This window comes from Brassica napus, chromosome A5 (genome assembly GCF_020379485.1).
Source record: "Brassica napus cultivar Da-Ae chromosome A5, Da-Ae, whole genome shotgun sequence".
NCBI lineage: Eukaryota > Viridiplantae > Streptophyta > Magnoliopsida > Brassicales > Brassicaceae > Brassica > Brassica napus.
This window is the reverse complement of record NC_063438.1, coordinates 22,430,835-22,446,791: the sequence shown is the minus strand read 5'-3', so window position 1 is coordinate 22,446,791 and position 15,957 is coordinate 22,430,835. Positions and strand designations below refer to the sequence as shown.

At 34.0% G+C, this 15,957-nt stretch overlaps 3 protein-coding genes across 3 annotated transcripts; all 3 read left to right on the top strand.

Moving 5' to 3' along the window:
* The first annotated feature begins 1,354 nt into the window (after positions 1–1,354).
* Positions 1,355–4,804, top strand: LOC106345295 (putative cyclic nucleotide-gated ion channel 19). The gene is made up of 8 exons (XM_022688301.2): positions 1,355–1,884; positions 1,987–2,199; positions 2,276–2,374; positions 2,458–2,595; positions 2,681–2,911; positions 2,986–3,222; positions 3,338–3,483; positions 3,582–4,804. The coding sequence occupies exons 1-8, from the start codon at positions 1,450–1,452 to the stop codon at positions 3,766–3,768; spliced, it is 1,686 nt and encodes a 561-aa protein (XP_022544022.2). The 5' UTR covers positions 1,355–1,449; the 3' UTR covers positions 3,769–4,804.
* A 1,614-nt stretch (positions 4,805–6,418) lies between these two features.
* LOC125609000 (probable cyclic nucleotide-gated ion channel 20, chloroplastic) lies at positions 6,419–9,968 on the top strand. The gene is made up of 11 exons (XM_048779692.1): positions 6,419–7,020; positions 7,109–7,285; positions 7,383–7,481; positions 7,565–7,702; positions 7,807–8,055; positions 8,221–8,457; positions 8,545–8,690; positions 8,783–8,860; positions 8,987–9,116; positions 9,185–9,431; positions 9,530–9,968. Exons 1-11 carry the CDS (start codon positions 6,538–6,540, stop codon positions 9,805–9,807), a joined length of 2,262 nt encoding a protein of 753 aa, XP_048635649.1. The 5' UTR covers positions 6,419–6,537; the 3' UTR covers positions 9,808–9,968.
* Positions 9,969–12,785: 2,817 nt separating this feature from the next.
* Positions 12,786–14,876, top strand: LOC106452012 (NAC domain-containing protein 86-like). Its single transcript, XM_048779691.1, has 3 exons — positions 12,786–13,020; positions 13,473–13,750; positions 14,342–14,876. Exons 1-3 carry the CDS (start codon positions 12,864–12,866, stop codon positions 14,642–14,644), a joined length of 738 nt encoding a protein of 245 aa, XP_048635648.1. The 5' UTR covers positions 12,786–12,863; the 3' UTR covers positions 14,645–14,876.
* The last annotated feature ends 1,081 nt before the right edge of the window (positions 14,877–15,957 follow it).

Genomic DNA, 15,957 nt, shown 5'->3' with positions numbered 1-15,957 from the left:
AAATATATCTGTTATTGTGGTCATGCGATATAAGTATCTAAAATTCTTATTGCGAACAATTGAATTTACCTAGTCTGGTAGACAGACCACCAAAGAATTAGTCGGTTTGGCTTCAGCCCCCCAAATAAGATATCCAAAAGAAAACAAAACTTTCATTTAGGCATAACATTCAATTGTATACAAAACAAAGTTTGTTTGCCATCTAAACATTTTAGTTATTATTTTCACATTTTTAATTAGTCTAGTTTTTCAAAAAACGAATATACATAACTAAAAGTTTTGAAATTTGATTTTCATATTATTTGGTGTATATAAAATATGTTCTATAAATTTTAAATGTGGTTTAGATATAATTTTATTAAATTTTAGCAAAATACAATATATATATAAGTGTTAGAAAATGTAGAGATAATTCTATTGTGAATATAAAAAAACAATACAATTGTTTGTTTGTACTTATATATAATTATTAATTTATAATTTCAGTGGGACAATATATTACATAGGATTTCTTAACAAAATAATTATCTTATCGATTTTTGACATATTTTGATAATAAGATAATTTGGGAACAAATATTAACAAAAGAGAAAGTCAAATTTCCTTGTTGATAATAAGATAATTTGGGAACAAATATTAACAAAAAGAAGAAAGTCAAAGTTCCTTTTTGATATTAGATTCCTTTATATATTAAAAATGATATGTTTTTCTTAAATAATATGTTTTAAATATAAAAACAAATACTAACAAAAAGAAAGTCAAATAAAATAAGATGATAATAAGATAATTTGGAAACAAATATTAACAGAAAAGGAAGTCAAATAAAATATATTAATAATGATATTTTAATAATTAAATTAATATTATCATTGTAATTATGAAAGGTATTGCCTTTTGATAATAAGGTGATATGGAAACAAATACTAACAAAAAGAAAGTTGAATAATACATTAATAATGATATTTAAATAATTAATTAGTTGTTATCATTATAGTTAAATTATAATAATTAGTTTAATAGCGACACGTATGAAACTGATTTTTTAAATAATATTATAGAAATGTTAAATAAAACTTGTTTTTCTAAGAACTATAAGATAAATTTTATTAATGATATATAACATAATTCACATGTTATAACGGTTCTCGATTAATATATAAGAGATTACACGAAATACTTTTTTCGAAGTTTCATGGAGGCATAAGTTTTCAGCAAGCGATCCAGTATGTAACATTTAATTTTTGTTTTCATCTTGACTATTAGAGATTCCTTCAACGTTAGATGTTTTTCCATTTTCACTATAAAACTGTATAATACTTCATTCTTGACGGGCTAACTCAAAAAACACAAGTCTCTGTCATCTGTCTTCTCCTTCTTCTCTGTTTCATCGTTTTGTACTTTTCTCCAGCTAACCTTAGGCTTTTGGGGGACCATCTTCTCGTCCAGAACATGGCTTCCCGGAACGAAAACGAAAGCGACGAGTTTCCCATGCTTCGTCAATTTCCAGAAGCAAGATCTCGTGCTTTACACTCGAGGAATCGTAGCATTTCCTTCTCTGATTCAACTTACTCCAGTAACAGAGTTGAAAACTCAAGTGGCCCTCGTCGAACACAGAGTAGACCATCTCCTTCCGTGCACATGAGTGGTCCTCTTTACGATACTCGTAGACCTGATCAGTCTTTCTTCCCTCCCTCTCCTGTTCAACCTCCTGCATCCTCCCTCTCCTCCTCTACCGTTGATATTCCTTCCGAAGAAGTTGTTGAAGCCCTCTTGAAAAACGCAAATCTATTGAAGTCTGGACAGCTAGGGATGTGTAACGATCCTTACTGTACTACTTGTCCTTCTTACTACAACCTCCAAGCTGCTCAGTTTCACACTTACGGAGTAGTTTCTGACTCTAGGGTATGTTTTCTTCGACTTAGCTTGAGACCCAAGTAAATGTTATACACAACTGACAAAAGCATCATCTTTGTTTTTCTTGTTTAGACCCAAGTAAATGTTACACACAACCGCCAAGCTCTGCATGATTATGATAGAGGCTGGGCTAAGCTGCTTGCTTCCTATGTTCGTAGATGCCTACCTGGAATCATAAATCCTCATTCCAAATTCGTTCAAATGTGGACTCGTTTCTTAGCCTTTTCATGCTTGCTGTCTATCTTTATAGATCCTGCCTTCGTATACCTCTTATTAATCAGAGATGTACGTCTCCTTCTCTTGCTCCATCACTCTCTTGTTTGACTGTATATGTTTCTCATGAGTTTTGAGACTATTACAGGACAACAAATGCACAGATATTGATTGGCCTAAGGCGACATTATTTTTGTTTCTGAGAACTATGTCGGATTTTGTATTCTTCATTAACATTCTGCTTCAGGTGTGTCTCCTTTTGCTCTCTTTTCCTACCTAAAGAAACTTATTTGGCTTTAATGTGTTTCTTCCTTGTCATATTTTCCGCAGTTTCGGTTGGCCTATGTAGCTCCTGAGTCTAGAATAGTTGGTGCTGGCCAGTTAGTTGATCATCCAAGGAAAATTGCTTGTAATTACTTGCGAGGCAAGTTTTTTCTTGACGTGGTGATAGTCTATCCTGTGCCACAGGTTTGTAGTATTAACCCTTGAAATGCTTTTTTTTTTAATAACTTGAAGATGTCTTTTTACCATATGATCTCTGTATTGTTTGCAGCTGATGATATTATCGATACTACCCAAGTCAGAATTTGAGGAGAACGCTATAATTGGCATATTTCTATTCCAGTACATTCCAAAGCTATACAGGCTTCTTCCACTTATTGCTGGACAAACACCGACCGGGTTCATCTTTGAGTCAGCTTGGTCTAATTTTATAATTAATCTTCTCACCTTCATTCTTGCTGGTCATGCTGTTGGTTCTTTCTGGTATCTTGCAGGGCTCCAGGTAAGTACCACATTTTGTAATGTTTTCACAACTCCTAGTGGTTTTATTGATTCTTATCATGTTTGTATTGTCAGAGAGTTAACAAATGCTTGTTACAAGCTGGGAATTTTACGATGGATGAACGTAGATATCTTATAGACTGTACTTCTGGGGAAAGCTATCTACGAGCTCTCTGGAGAGATAGTGAGAGTGTTAATGCTTGTTTTCAAGACGGTGGATTTTCATTTGGGATCTATTTGAATGCAGCCAATCTTACCACTCAACGTAATATCTTCACAAGATTCAGTTTCTCTCTGTTTTGGGGATTCCAGGTAGTTTAGGCTCTACTAAGTTGATTGTTATTAAAACTATATATATAATCCTTTAAATCACACTTACCTAATGTAAAACTGTTCTTTTTTTTTTTTTCATTTTGAATTCTGAAAGCAAATAAGCACACTTGCTGGAAACCAAACCCCAAGTTACTCAGTAGGGGAGGTTTACTTTACAATGGGCATCATCGGACTAGGGCTTTTGCTTTTTGCGCGGCTTATCGGTAACATGCATAACTTCCTTCAAGCTCTTGATAGAAGGTATATACACTTCATCAATAATATTTCAAGAGAGAAAATACTTATAACAAATGGTGACTTGACCAAATGAGATGATGATGATTTGTGCTTGTCAATAGGAGGACGGAAATGATGCTGAGACAGCGTGATGTGGAGCAGTGGATGAGCCATAGACTGTTGCCAGACGATATAAGGAAGTATGTTCACTACTTCATATATATCCTTTTAAACTTTGCTTCTCATTTGAATTGGGCTGAACTAACTCAGTGCTTTGTTCAACAAATGCAGGAGGGTGCGAGAGGCTGAGCGGTTCAATTGGGCTGCTACTAGAGGAGTTAAAGAGGAGCTGATTTTTGAGAATATGCCTGATGATATTCAGAGAGATATAAAACGCCATCTGTTCAAGTTTCTCAAGAAGGTAAACAAGCATAAGCACAATGAATACATTTCACTAAATATTTTTCTGTGTACTGTAGAAAGAGGTAGTTCTGAACTGTTATTGGTATGCAGGTGTGGATATTTTCTTTGATGGATGAATTGATCTTAGATGCTATCCGTGAGAGGCTGAAACAAAGGAGGTACATAAGGAGTAGCACGGTGTTGCGCCGTAAAGGTCTAGTTGAGAAAATGGTATTCATAGTGAGAGGTGAGATGGAGAGCATTGGAGAAGACGGTTCTGTTCTGCCATTGTCAGAAGGAGACGTTTGTGGTGAAGAACTCCTCACTTGGTGCCTCGAACGCTCTTCGGTAGACCCTGGTACGCCTCCTTTTGCTAATAGCTTTGTGGTCTATGTGTTTGTAACTCCCTAAGATTGGAAGTGGATATGTTAATGAAACTTGCAGATGGGACGAGGATAAAGATGCCGACAAAAGGTTTGGTTAGCAACAGAAGTGTTAGGTGTGTGACAAACGTGGAGGCGTTTTCGCTGAGTGTAGCAGATCTTGAAGATGTAACGAGCTTGTTCTCTAGATTCCTAAGGAGCAACCGTGTGCAAGGAGCCATAAGGTATGAGTCTCCTTATTGGAGGCTACGAGCAGCTATGCAGATTCAAGTGGCTTGGAGATACGGAAAGAAACGACTTGAGAGAAAAAAACAGAATGGTGACACAGATGAGTGCTGTGCCTGAAGGGTATCGGTTAAGTTGGTCATTTCTTCCAGTGAGGAAACAACTTGATACATGTGGAAGCAGCTAGTTGGAGAAAAATAGTTTACATTGGATTCATTAGAATAGTTGTGTAAATTCTAATGTGCAATGTCTATGGTGTTCCAATAACAAACATCAATACAGTGTTTATCAGCACTGAAATTGATACTCTCCCATTTAGTTAATATTGGTCATAAGAAATCACTAGAAATTGATACCCGCGCGTATATTGGTTCTTACATTCTTATGGACTGAATCGGATAATATGGTTATTTTTTGTACAAATATCCAAACCCGTTTCAGATATATTTGTTATGTAGATATTTTTAGGTTCCTATACATGAGAACCGAACTCATCCAGACCCAAAATGACTCAACTCAAAACCCACACATAAATTTATAACATTCAAGCGGGCCAAAAAAACGATACCCGAAAAGAACAATCCGTACCTATATGGATAGCCAATGTTTATGCCTAAGTGATTTTATAAACTAATAAAAATGACTATTTCTATGTGTTTGGTTAAATTAAATAAAATAGAAAAAAAATTTATTTAGTAAAATAATTATATGGAGTTAAAATTAAGTGACAATAAATATAATACATTTTTATTATTTTGATTTAAATTATTATTTTATTCACAAAAGCATATCTTTGAATTATGTTTTTGGCTATGTAATTTCGCACTGATTGACACTAAAATTAAAAAAAAAATAGTAAAACAAACTAAACCGAACGTTTAACCATATGTAAACCCTAGTTATTTTATATTTTTGATTTTATAATTGGCACAAAATTAATGATGATTAACTAATAAATAAAAATATGCACTATTATTATTATGGTAATATAATTAATGATCTGATGTATTGTTAATGTAATATAATAAATGAAATTGTTAAACTGTCTGAAATATAAAAAGATAGGTAATGTAATTATATTAATGAAATTACTAAAAAACAATGTAATTATCCATGTTTCAAAATAGTATCAAAAGTACTTATGTTTTAATAATATTGATAGGAAACACCATATCATTGATGCTGATAAACAAGCTTTGGGCTTAACATCACTTAACTTGTGTTTTAAAAGAAAAACATCACTTAACTTTTGTTAAGACATAAAATACAAATGTATATATGCAAAACAAAGCTTGGTTGGCATGTAAACATTTTCAGTTTGTGCTTCCCCATATTTAATGTAGTTCTGCAGAAAGGATATGCGCCAATGGCAACATTAACTCTGACCATAAATGATGCGTGGAAAAGTATCCTTCCATTTAAATTGAAAGTAGGATAAAGAAGGAAAAGCTGTTAACGGCAAATTTGCCTCCAATTAATTAGTGACAGTTGGTAAGTGATCGAATGATTGAATTTTAATCATAAAAGAAAACAACGAATAGCATCGTATCAATATTTATTTTGGTTTATAGCATTTCTAATATTTTATTTTATTTAAATAATGTTATAATTGGTTTTAATATTACTCTTAACATTTTATTTAAAAATAAACACATTACTACATTTTAAAATAGTTTTCTTTTTACTCTATTATATAATAAAAAATAAAAAGATCGCATATATTTTACTTCAAACTATCTTATTGGGATTTCTACGTATTCCCACGATTTGGAAATTTCAATAATGTATTTTATCAAGTGTTATCGATAAAAAAATTATATAAAAACAAAATGAAAAACCAATTACAAAAAAAAAAAAGAAATCAGACGATTTTTTCGTATTCCGTCCACACACTTTTCAATTTTTAATTTGTGAAACGATTATAATTAAGACACTAGCTTGACCCTACAAAAGACCCTGACTCAGTCATCGTCTCCTTCCCAAAGTCTCTGCTTTCATCTTACAGTTAGCTCTCAGCCTCAAATGCTCTAGCTTTCTTGCTAGGTCTCTCTACTTTCTTATCTCAGAAATGGAGAAGGATGATGTTCCCATGCTTCCAGTTTCAGACTCATCATCGTTATCTCGTACTAGGCCTTTCACTTCCAGGTCACGTAGCGTTTCTCTCGCAAACACTTCTTCGATCATTGATGGGTTCGACAGCTCGACTGTTGTTTTAGGCTACACAGGTCCTCTTCGAACTCTTAGGAGGCCTCCTTTAGTTCAGATGAGTGGTCCTCTCTCATCTACTCGCAGTTCTGAGCCTCTCTTTCTTCCTCCTCCTCCTACTTCCACTCGTGATGTCTCCTCCTCTCAGGCTGAGAGGTACCCTTCCTTTGCTGCTCTCGAACACAAAAACTCAGAGGAGGAGTTCGTATTGAAACACGCACATCTCTTGAGATCTGGACAGTTGGGTATGTGTAATGATCCTTACTGTACCACTTGTCCTTCTTACTACAACCGGAAAGCTGCACAAATCCCTACTTCTAGAGTTTCTGCCATTTTTGATTCCACTGTATGTTCTCTTACTTCACAATTTAGCTTCAGACTCTCAAGTGAATGCTGCTGAAACAAAGTTTTTTTTTTCATTTTGATCTTTCTAGTTCCATGATGCTAAAGGTTGGGCTAGGAGGTTTGCTACATCTATTAATAGACACTTACCAGGAATCATGAATCCTCACTCCAAGTTCGTTCAGAGCTGGACTAAGTTCTTTGCCTTTTCTTGCTTGTTAGCTATTTTTATAGATCCCCTCTTCTTCTTCCTCATATTAGTCAAGCAGGTATCTTTAGACATATTTCTTTCTCTGTCTTTTGGTTCTCATGTTTTTCTTTTCTTGCGCTTGAGAACCTTTCTTATAACCATCTTTCATACTGCAGAACAACAATTGCATTGAGATTGATTGGCCCATGGCTCACACATTTGTAGCTGTTAGAAGTGTAACAGATGTTATGTTCTCTGTAAACATCCTGCTTCAGGTGTGTTTCCTTTTACTTATTTTTTGTTATAAGAGACTATGTTGGCTTTAAATGTTTCTTTCTCTTGCATATATTTGTTGCAGTTCCGATTAGCCTATGTAGCTCCTGAGTCTACGGTTGTTGGTGCTGGCCAGTTGGTAGACCATCCAAGAAAAATTGCTAGTCATTACTTCCGAGGAAAGTTTTTACTAGATTTGTTCATAGTGATGCCACTTCCACAGGTATCATATATAATGTTAAGAGCCACAACTTCTATGTAGAAGTAATTGTAATATTTTCATTTTACCTCTGAATTCTCATTTTCCTTTTACTCTTTTGGTTACAGATATTGATATTATGGATAATACCAGCAAACTTAGCCATATCTGGGGCAAACTATGCAAAGAACCTTTTACGTGCTGCAGTTCTTTTCCAATACATTCCCAAGTTATATAGGCTACTACCACTTCTTGCTGGACAAACACCGACTGGCTTCATCTTTGAGTCGGCTTGGGCTAATTTTTTTATTAATCTTCTCACCTTCATGCTTGCTGGTCATGTCGTTGGCTCTTGTTGGTATCTTTTTGGTCTGCAGGTACGGCAACAGTCTGAAAACTCACTTTAATCTAACAACGTCCTTTATGTTGCTTAAATCATTTCTCTTGTCCTAACCAACAGAAGCTGTTTATATATATTTCTAGTGATTTATTGATTCTTTTCATTGCTTGCCTTCCTTTTTCCTTTTTTTTTTCTCTTGCAGAGAGTTAATCAATGCCTTCGAGATGCTTGCGGTAGTTCTGATCGTCCATGCAGAGAGCTTATAGATTGTCATGGTGAAACTAGCGCTTTATCAGCTGCGTGGAAAGATAATGCGAGTGCCCGTGCTTGTTTTCAAGAGGATGGTTTTCCTTATGGAATCTATTTGAAGGCAGTTAATCTCACCAATCATAGTAGCCTCTTCACAAGATACAGTTACTCTCTTTTTTGGGGGTTTCAGGTAGCTTGGTTATACTCAAGTTCTTACATTGGTTTAGCATATCTGGAACTTGTAATGAATGTCAAATTGTTTTAAAACTCTCAAAAGCAAATCAGCACGCTTGCTGGAAACCTAATTCCAAGTTACTTTCTTGGGGAGGTCTTCTTCACCATGGGCATTATCGGATTGGGGCTTTTGCTTTTCGCTCTTCTTATTGGTAATATGCAGAACTTCCTTCAATCTCTCGGTCGAAGGTAAATAACTCCACCATTGTACAAAATAAGACATGGGTTGGATTGTCTCTAAAACACAAATTACCTAAGTTGATTGTGTTTTGTACACTTAGGAATTTGGAAATGACTTTGAGACGGCGTGATGTGGAGCAATGGATGAGGCATAGACGGTTGCCAGGAGATATTAGAAAGTATGTGGACTCTACTACCTCTTAAACTTTGCTTCTGAAGTTGAATTTTGAAGAATGACATCGTCTCCGGCTCTGTAATGTTACTAGCTTTTAAAGCTAACTGAATAGTTGTTTCTACATTTTCAGGAGGGTGCGAGAGGCTGAGCGGTTCAACTGGGCTGCTACCAGAGGAGTTAATGAAGAATTGTTGTTTAAGAATATGCCTGATGACCTTCAAAGAGATATAAGAAAACACCTCTTCATATTTCTCAAGAAGGTAGACGTCAGAGTTCATTTCCCTCAGCGTTGGCTCTCTCTTTCTGAAACGTCATCATGGGTTTGCAGGTGAGGATATTTTCGGTGATGGATGAACCAATCTTAGATGCTATACGTGAGAGGCTGAAACAAAGGACTTACATAAGGAGTAGCATGGTCTTGCACCGCGGAGGTCTAGTTGAGAAAATGGTATTCATAGTGAGAGGTGAGATAGAGAGCGTTGGAGAAGATGGTTATGTTCTACCATTGTCAGAAGGAGATGTTTGTGGTGAAGAACTTCTCACTTGGTGCCTCGAACGCTCTTCTGTAAACCCCGGTACATTCTTTGTTGACTCTATGTGCTCATTAACAGACAGACATAAAACCTTAGATGACAACTGCATCTTGGAACTGAATATACTTTGAAAAATTCAGATGGGACAAGGATACGGATGCCCTCAAAGGGACTGCATAGCAACAGAAACGTTAGCTGTGTGACAAACGTGGAGGCGTTTTCGCTGAGTGTAGCAGATCTTGAAGATGTAACGAGCTTGTTCTCTAGATTCCTAAGGAGCAATCGTGTGCAAGGAGCCATAAGGTATGAGTCTCCTTATTGGAGGCTACGAGCAGCTATTCAGATTCAAGTGGCTTGGAGATACCGAAGGAGACGGCTTCAGAGATTGTACACTGATCAGTCTAGTTACAGCCTTTAGATTTTAATCTTTATTCTTGATGACATAAGCTTGGTGGTTATGTCATAGGTGGTGTTACTACTGTATTACATGATAGCTTAATGCTTTACTTAAATTCATCTTTTCACTGTAAATATATGAAATCGATGCATTTGTTGCTTTAATTAGATCACTTTCTCCTATTTTTAGACTAAACATCTCATCCGTAGTTACCTTTTAAATTTAAGAATGAACAAATTTATATTGAAGATCAAATAAAAAGGAAGGGCTAATTTTCTGTATATTCATATACACATCATAAACTAAAGGCTAGCTATATATAAAATAAAAATGAAGAAGTAACAATACAATAGAAATAAAAATACTGTATACATTGATTAGTCTGTAAGGTGGACTTTAGATAATACACAACTTACAAATAAAACTTCTATGTTGTTTGACTAAACTACATAATTTTAATAGTATTTCCGCATATACATAATAAAACTTGGCTTTCCATCCAACAGTTTAATAGAATTTGTTTTCATCGTATATACTACATGTATTCTTTTGCATCTCAATACATAAAATAAGAATTCTATATGATTGTATTTTATACAGAACTTTCACTTGTATAATACTATATATTTGTTGTTCATATATAAATATATAGAAATGTAAGCTCGTCTTAAAATTTACAGAAAACTTTATTTACGAGTAAAAGCATAAACTTGGATAGTTATTTTAAAAATATGCAAAGCAATTAAAAATGAATAGAGTAAAAAGATAAATTATTTGATAAAAGTAGCTGAAAAAAGAAAAGAAAAAAACAGAATCTCTGAACTCATGAGTGAATTAGGTTACAACCTCAAATAGTAATGAAAATATAAAAAATATCATAGCCAATTTTCGGATTATTTCTTTAAAATTTATGGTTGTTATCCTTAGTTCCCAAGAAAAAAACAAATCAGATAAGTGAAAATATACTGACAAAATTTTATAAAGTTTAGGGTATATGATCCAATTAATCCAATAATATGTTCTTCTGTAGGACAAGCTTAGGGGTCGGCAAATAAACCAAATCCAACCCGATAAAAATAAAATTGAATCGAATCGAATCTGACATAAATACTTAATTGGTCTTATTCTAGTGTTATATGATATTTCGGTTTATAGATTTTATTCGAACGCGAACCCGAAGGACTATCCAAAAAATATCGAAAAAATCAATATTCAAAACAAGTCATATCAAACTCGAGCACCTACATGAATAATTAACTCAAGAATCTAATTAATAAGTATATTTTAGGTATTTGATCAAATATTAAATTTTTATGATTTGAGAATTGCATTTGAAGTTCAATTATGAATAGATTTGCTTCTAACGTTTAAACAATGTTTCTTTATAGAGTTGTTAGTTGGTAATTTTAACTCGTTTATACTTTTTTATCTTTTAATGACCACTTCTGAATCATTCCACCAGTTTTTGTTAGAGAAAATTGTTTACATACTTCTAAATTACAAACATGTATTTGGGTAACTTAAACCTGATATAGAATTGAACCCAAAGTTAAAACGGATTCAATCAAATATGTGATGTGAACTGAATCTGAGAAAACCCAAAACAGATCCGAACTGCACTTTAAAAATATCTAAAGGGTCAGTTTTCATCCCCCCCTCCGAAGAATCAAAACCTGATTTAACCCAAACTGAACCCAATTGACACACGGATGCCCATGCCTAGACAAAGTCTTATCTAGAGTTGGGTATTCTGATTTCAGGTTCGGATCGGGTTATTTAGGTTATTTGGGTATATATGACTCGTTGAAGAACCAAACATTTCTCAGATCCGATCAATTTGGGCAACGTAGGGTTCGGGTCGAGTAATGTCGAATTCGTCCCGTTTAGAAGGGCAGAATCTAAATATAGTGTAGAACAAGTAGGTGTAACTGTTGAGTTTTATGGTGGTGAACTCAATGGAGTGAGTTATAGTGATCCCGCAACTGTGAAAAAAATATGCTAGACGGGCTCAATTGGGTGAGATTTTTGAATTAGATCGTGCTACTTTGAAATCCGATGGTGTTTTTTGTAGCAGTCTAAGAGGTTGGTTTACTTTTGGGAATGCTTTGTTTGCTCTACTTTTGTTCTTTGGACACATTTGACCGATCGGATCTCTATTTTCTACAAACCCGAAACAGAATCGATTTAAAATGGTTCTTGGTAAGGTTTGAAACAAACAAAAAAATTACAAAAAAAAAAACAGAAAATCCGAGTTAAACCGTAAAATCAAAAATATTCGGGTAATCCAGGAGTTTTTTTTTAATAATTTTGATTTATAAAAAATAGTTTTTATATCTATTTATTTTGAAACTTAAAATAATTTTTATTTTTATTAAGTTAAGGATATGCGGTATCCGTTTGATTCTCGATTTGGATCCGATTCGGTTCAGTTTTTCAAGTTTAGAGAAATATAAACTATTCGGAAATTTCTATCTGGTTTCGGTTTTGGTGTTTTGGTTTAGTTCCAATTCGGTTTTCGGGTTTCACATAATATGTCTAGCAGTCTAGGACTAGTCTTGTCGGTTGGTGTAACTGAACAATTTTCCACCGGTATAGCGCTCACTCGTACTTCAGCTGTATTTTCAATAAACGAAAGTGAGGAATATATGGAAGCGTAACGCTATAAAGGGTTATTCAGATTAGTATTTTTGGCATAATGATATTTATAATTAAAGATTAAAATTGTATGTGACGTCATTGTCTTACTGCATCAAGGAGGAGCTTTAAAACAAGATATCAAGAACATAAAATATATTGACATCTAACATGCTAATAACGCGATCGATATCGAACCCTTTTTCTATAATGAAGGAAGCACAAGGAGCTTGCGGTTAACGTTTGTCAAGAATCTCCAAAAAGATAAAGCGAAAGATGAAAACAACAAAAAGAAAGGAAGGAGAGAGATATATAAAACAATATAAGAAAAGAAAAAAACTATGAAATTAATCAAGTGAGTACCATAAAGTTTGTGTATATATATGAAGAGATGAGTACTCCTTAATTAGAACCCGATCTTGTAAGTGTTTGTGAGGTTATATATGGCTCCTGTCGGATTACCTCCAGGCTTCAGATTTCATCCAACAGACGAAGAACTAGTAAACTATTATCTTAAGAGAAAGATCAGTGGTCAAGAAATCGAGCTTGATATAATCCCTGAGGTTGATCTCTACAAATGTGAGCCATGGGACCTCGCAGGTACGTTATTTTACATTCTTCTCGTTTCTAGTAACTAATTAACAAGTTCATGGCCGGCGTTGGGCTCATTATACTGTTACGATCTTTTTTTTTGTTAATTATGTATATACTTAAACCAAGTTTTAGTCGGTCAAAAATTATTCCTAAAAGTAACTATATCCGACGATGTTTGCTTTACATGGTAAAAACATAAGTTTCTAGTTCTAATTTCCTTTGCTATGAAATTATTACGATTTCTTTGGTTTTAACTTCCTTTTCTAGGGAATTGTTATGGTTTAAGTTTAACTCAACTGTAAATTATACATTCATGTTACATTTTTCTGTTCATACTAGCTATAGTAAGTTTTGGTCTTTTGACTCATAGTTGATAATCTTATCGTATAGTTTTGTTCTTATATGTTATAAGATTATTAGTCTTTTATGATCGATGAATGCAAGTTTATGAAATGTAGAGAAGTCGTTTCTACCAAGTAGAGATCCAGAATGGTATTTTTTCGGGCCACGTGACCGGAAGTATCCGAACGGGTTTAGAACGAACCGAGCAACGAGAGGTGGATACTGGAAATCGACCGGGAAAGATCGGAGAGTGACGAGTCAAAGCAGAGCGATTGGGATGAAGAAGACTTTGGTTTACTATAGAGGAAGAGCTCCTCAAGGTATACGTACGGATTGGGTCATGCATGAGTATCGTCTCGATGACAAAGATTGTGATGATCCCTCTTCGCTCCAGGTGATTGATCAATCTTTCATAATTCAATATATTTCAAAGAATAATAGTACAGTAGTTACTATTACGTATGTTGAATTACGTCGATATGCATGGATAGTCCCAATTATTAAAGAAAATTAGAAATAAGAAAATAAACTAATAATGATATGAAATAAATTCAGTAGATTAAATTTACCATACTTGAAACATGATTTCTCCATTTATTTTCATATACATTATACACACTCCATTTCATTTTAATTATCGTTTTAGATTTTTGCAAGAAAATATTTAATCATGTTTATAATAAACAGATATCTGACTTTAATAAAATAAATAAATTGATGTATACTCGTTTCTTGCTGTAAGCTGACAAAAGCTTAGGGTTTCACTTTGGCTTTACTGCAACTAACGCAAAAGACAGATTTAATAATTACTCAAATAAGACAAATACTTTTATCCTTCTCTTTTTAAATTACACCCGCAGATACGAATAATATTATAGATATACAAAAAATATAAAAGTTCTTATAAATATATATATATATATATATATATATATATCAAGTTACATTCCAAATATTTAGTTTAAATGGTAATTTGGTGGTGCAGGACTCGTATGCATTATGTCGGGTGTTTAAGAAGAACGGAATATGTTCGGAGTTGGAAACAGAACCGCAGCTACAAACGGGACAATGTAGCTTCACGACGGTGTCAATGGAGATGAACTCCAATAATATTAATTATAACAGTGATATTTACGAGGCAATGTCGCCGGAGGTTGGAGCTTCCTCCGCCTGCGTAGAAGATATCGTCGACGATAAAGATGACTCGTGGATGCAATTCATCACAGATGATGCGTGGGACTCCTCATCAAACGCTGCAGCTATGGGACATGGTCAAGGGGTTTATTGACCAGTAAAGAACAAAGAGTATTACTGCAGAAAAAGGGAGATTATAGAACTATTGAGTACACTTTTGTTGTACTTTATCTATATAATCGTTGAAATAAAACCTCCGGGGGTAAGTGGTATTTTGGAAAACTTATAACTAATTTTTCTAATTGTGGAGGGAAATCATGTGATTTGATTGAATATTATTTTGTATTTTTATATTTTTATATTTTTACTTATTTTTCCTGGGTTGATGATGTTATTTTATCCATTGATTTGACGACTCTATGGATCATTGGTACCTTTGTTCTATTACCGCACATGAGTGTAACCAGATCCAAGTTAATGGGCGAGTATATTTGGATTTGTGATTAATGTTCTTTTTTCTTTCACTATTCGCAGAATAGCGTGAACGCCAAGTTACATACAACTTGTTAGGTCAAATATTTATTGTAAAATAAAATTCTGCAGCTGACCATGAGATCAAGATAAACATGATTGCATCATACAAAAGCATTCAGCGGAGATCTCCCACATACATCCAATGTTTCTGACTATAATTTACAATATAAAGTAAACTATATATGATGATCATATCTGTCGGTAATAATAAAAAGTAGTGAATAATATTGCAAAAACTTCTTTAATCATATATTTTTGGATGATTCTATATTCTAGTATTAATCAAGAAAACAGAACAAAGAAAAGTGCAAAGTGAAGAATTTGATGAAGTGTAAATCTAAGATTCTGATCTCACTCTCTTCCAAAAAGAAATATCCCTTGCCTTCCGATCAAGGAGACTTGACTTTCTTTTCTTACACGCATCTCAAATACTTCCGATCATTTATCTTTCCTCCTCTACATTTTGTAAATTCTCAATAAACAGAAAAGAACATAATTATATGTACATATCATATCCCTGCAGCAAAATTATACATATAGATGAGTGCAGATTCAGCTTAGCAAATTCGCCATTGGTTTTCGACCCTTCCACACACCATATTTTAGGCGTTATTGTTACATCTTCCACGGTAGAACTTGTCCAAGTTTATATATCTCCTAGCATACATGATTCATGAAACTTCTTTTAAAGAAAAAAAAATTACAAAGAACATAAAAATTTTATACATGAAACATGCAAAACGAGTCTTATCTATACATTTGCAAATAGGTTTGAAGCAGTTTATGTTTGCTTCACAATTATAACCCGAGAAGTTACCAGAGGTCGTAGCATAAATGGAAAGACCTTGACCATCGTGTCAGAGGTCTCTGATATAATATGTTGTGGTTTCAGACCTGGGGGGTTACGGACTTCGGCCCGAACCTTTTGGTATT

What these genes read in the sequence shown, in the direction of transcription:
- LOC106452012 (XM_048779691.1), top strand. Translation starts at nt 12,864, where the DNA reads ATGGCTCCTGTCGGATTACCTCCAGGCTTCAGATTTCATCCAACAGAC. An exon ending in TGAGCCATGGGACCTCGCAG is followed by an intron (nt 13,021 to 13,472) that starts GTACGTTATTTT and finishes TATGAAATGTAG; the next exon opens with AGAAGTCGTTTCTACCAAGT. An exon ending in ATGATCCCTCTTCGCTCCAG is followed by an intron (nt 13,751 to 14,341) that starts GTGATTGATCAA and finishes TTGGTGGTGCAG; the next exon opens with GACTCGTATGCATTATGTCG.
- LOC106345295 (XM_022688301.2), top strand. Translation starts at nt 1,450, where the DNA reads ATGGCTTCCCGGAACGAAAACGAAAGCGACGAGTTTCCCATGCTTCGT. An exon ending in CTCAGTTTCACACTTACGGA is followed by an intron (nt 1,885 to 1,986) that starts GTAGTTTCTGAC and finishes TTTCTTGTTTAG; the next exon opens with ACCCAAGTAAATGTTACACA. An exon ending in GGTATCTTGCAGGGCTCCAG is followed by an intron (nt 2,912 to 2,985) that starts GTAAGTACCACA and finishes TTGTATTGTCAG; the next exon opens with AGAGTTAACAAATGCTTGTT.
- LOC125609000 (XM_048779692.1), top strand. Translation starts at nt 6,538, where the DNA reads ATGGAGAAGGATGATGTTCCCATGCTTCCAGTTTCAGACTCATCATCG. An exon ending in CTGTAAACATCCTGCTTCAG is followed by an intron (nt 7,482 to 7,564) that starts GTGTGTTTCCTT and finishes TATTTGTTGCAG; the next exon opens with TTCCGATTAGCCTATGTAGC. An exon ending in CTTCAATCTCTCGGTCGAAG is followed by an intron (nt 8,691 to 8,782) that starts GTAAATAACTCC and finishes TTGTACACTTAG; the next exon opens with GAATTTGGAAATGACTTTGA.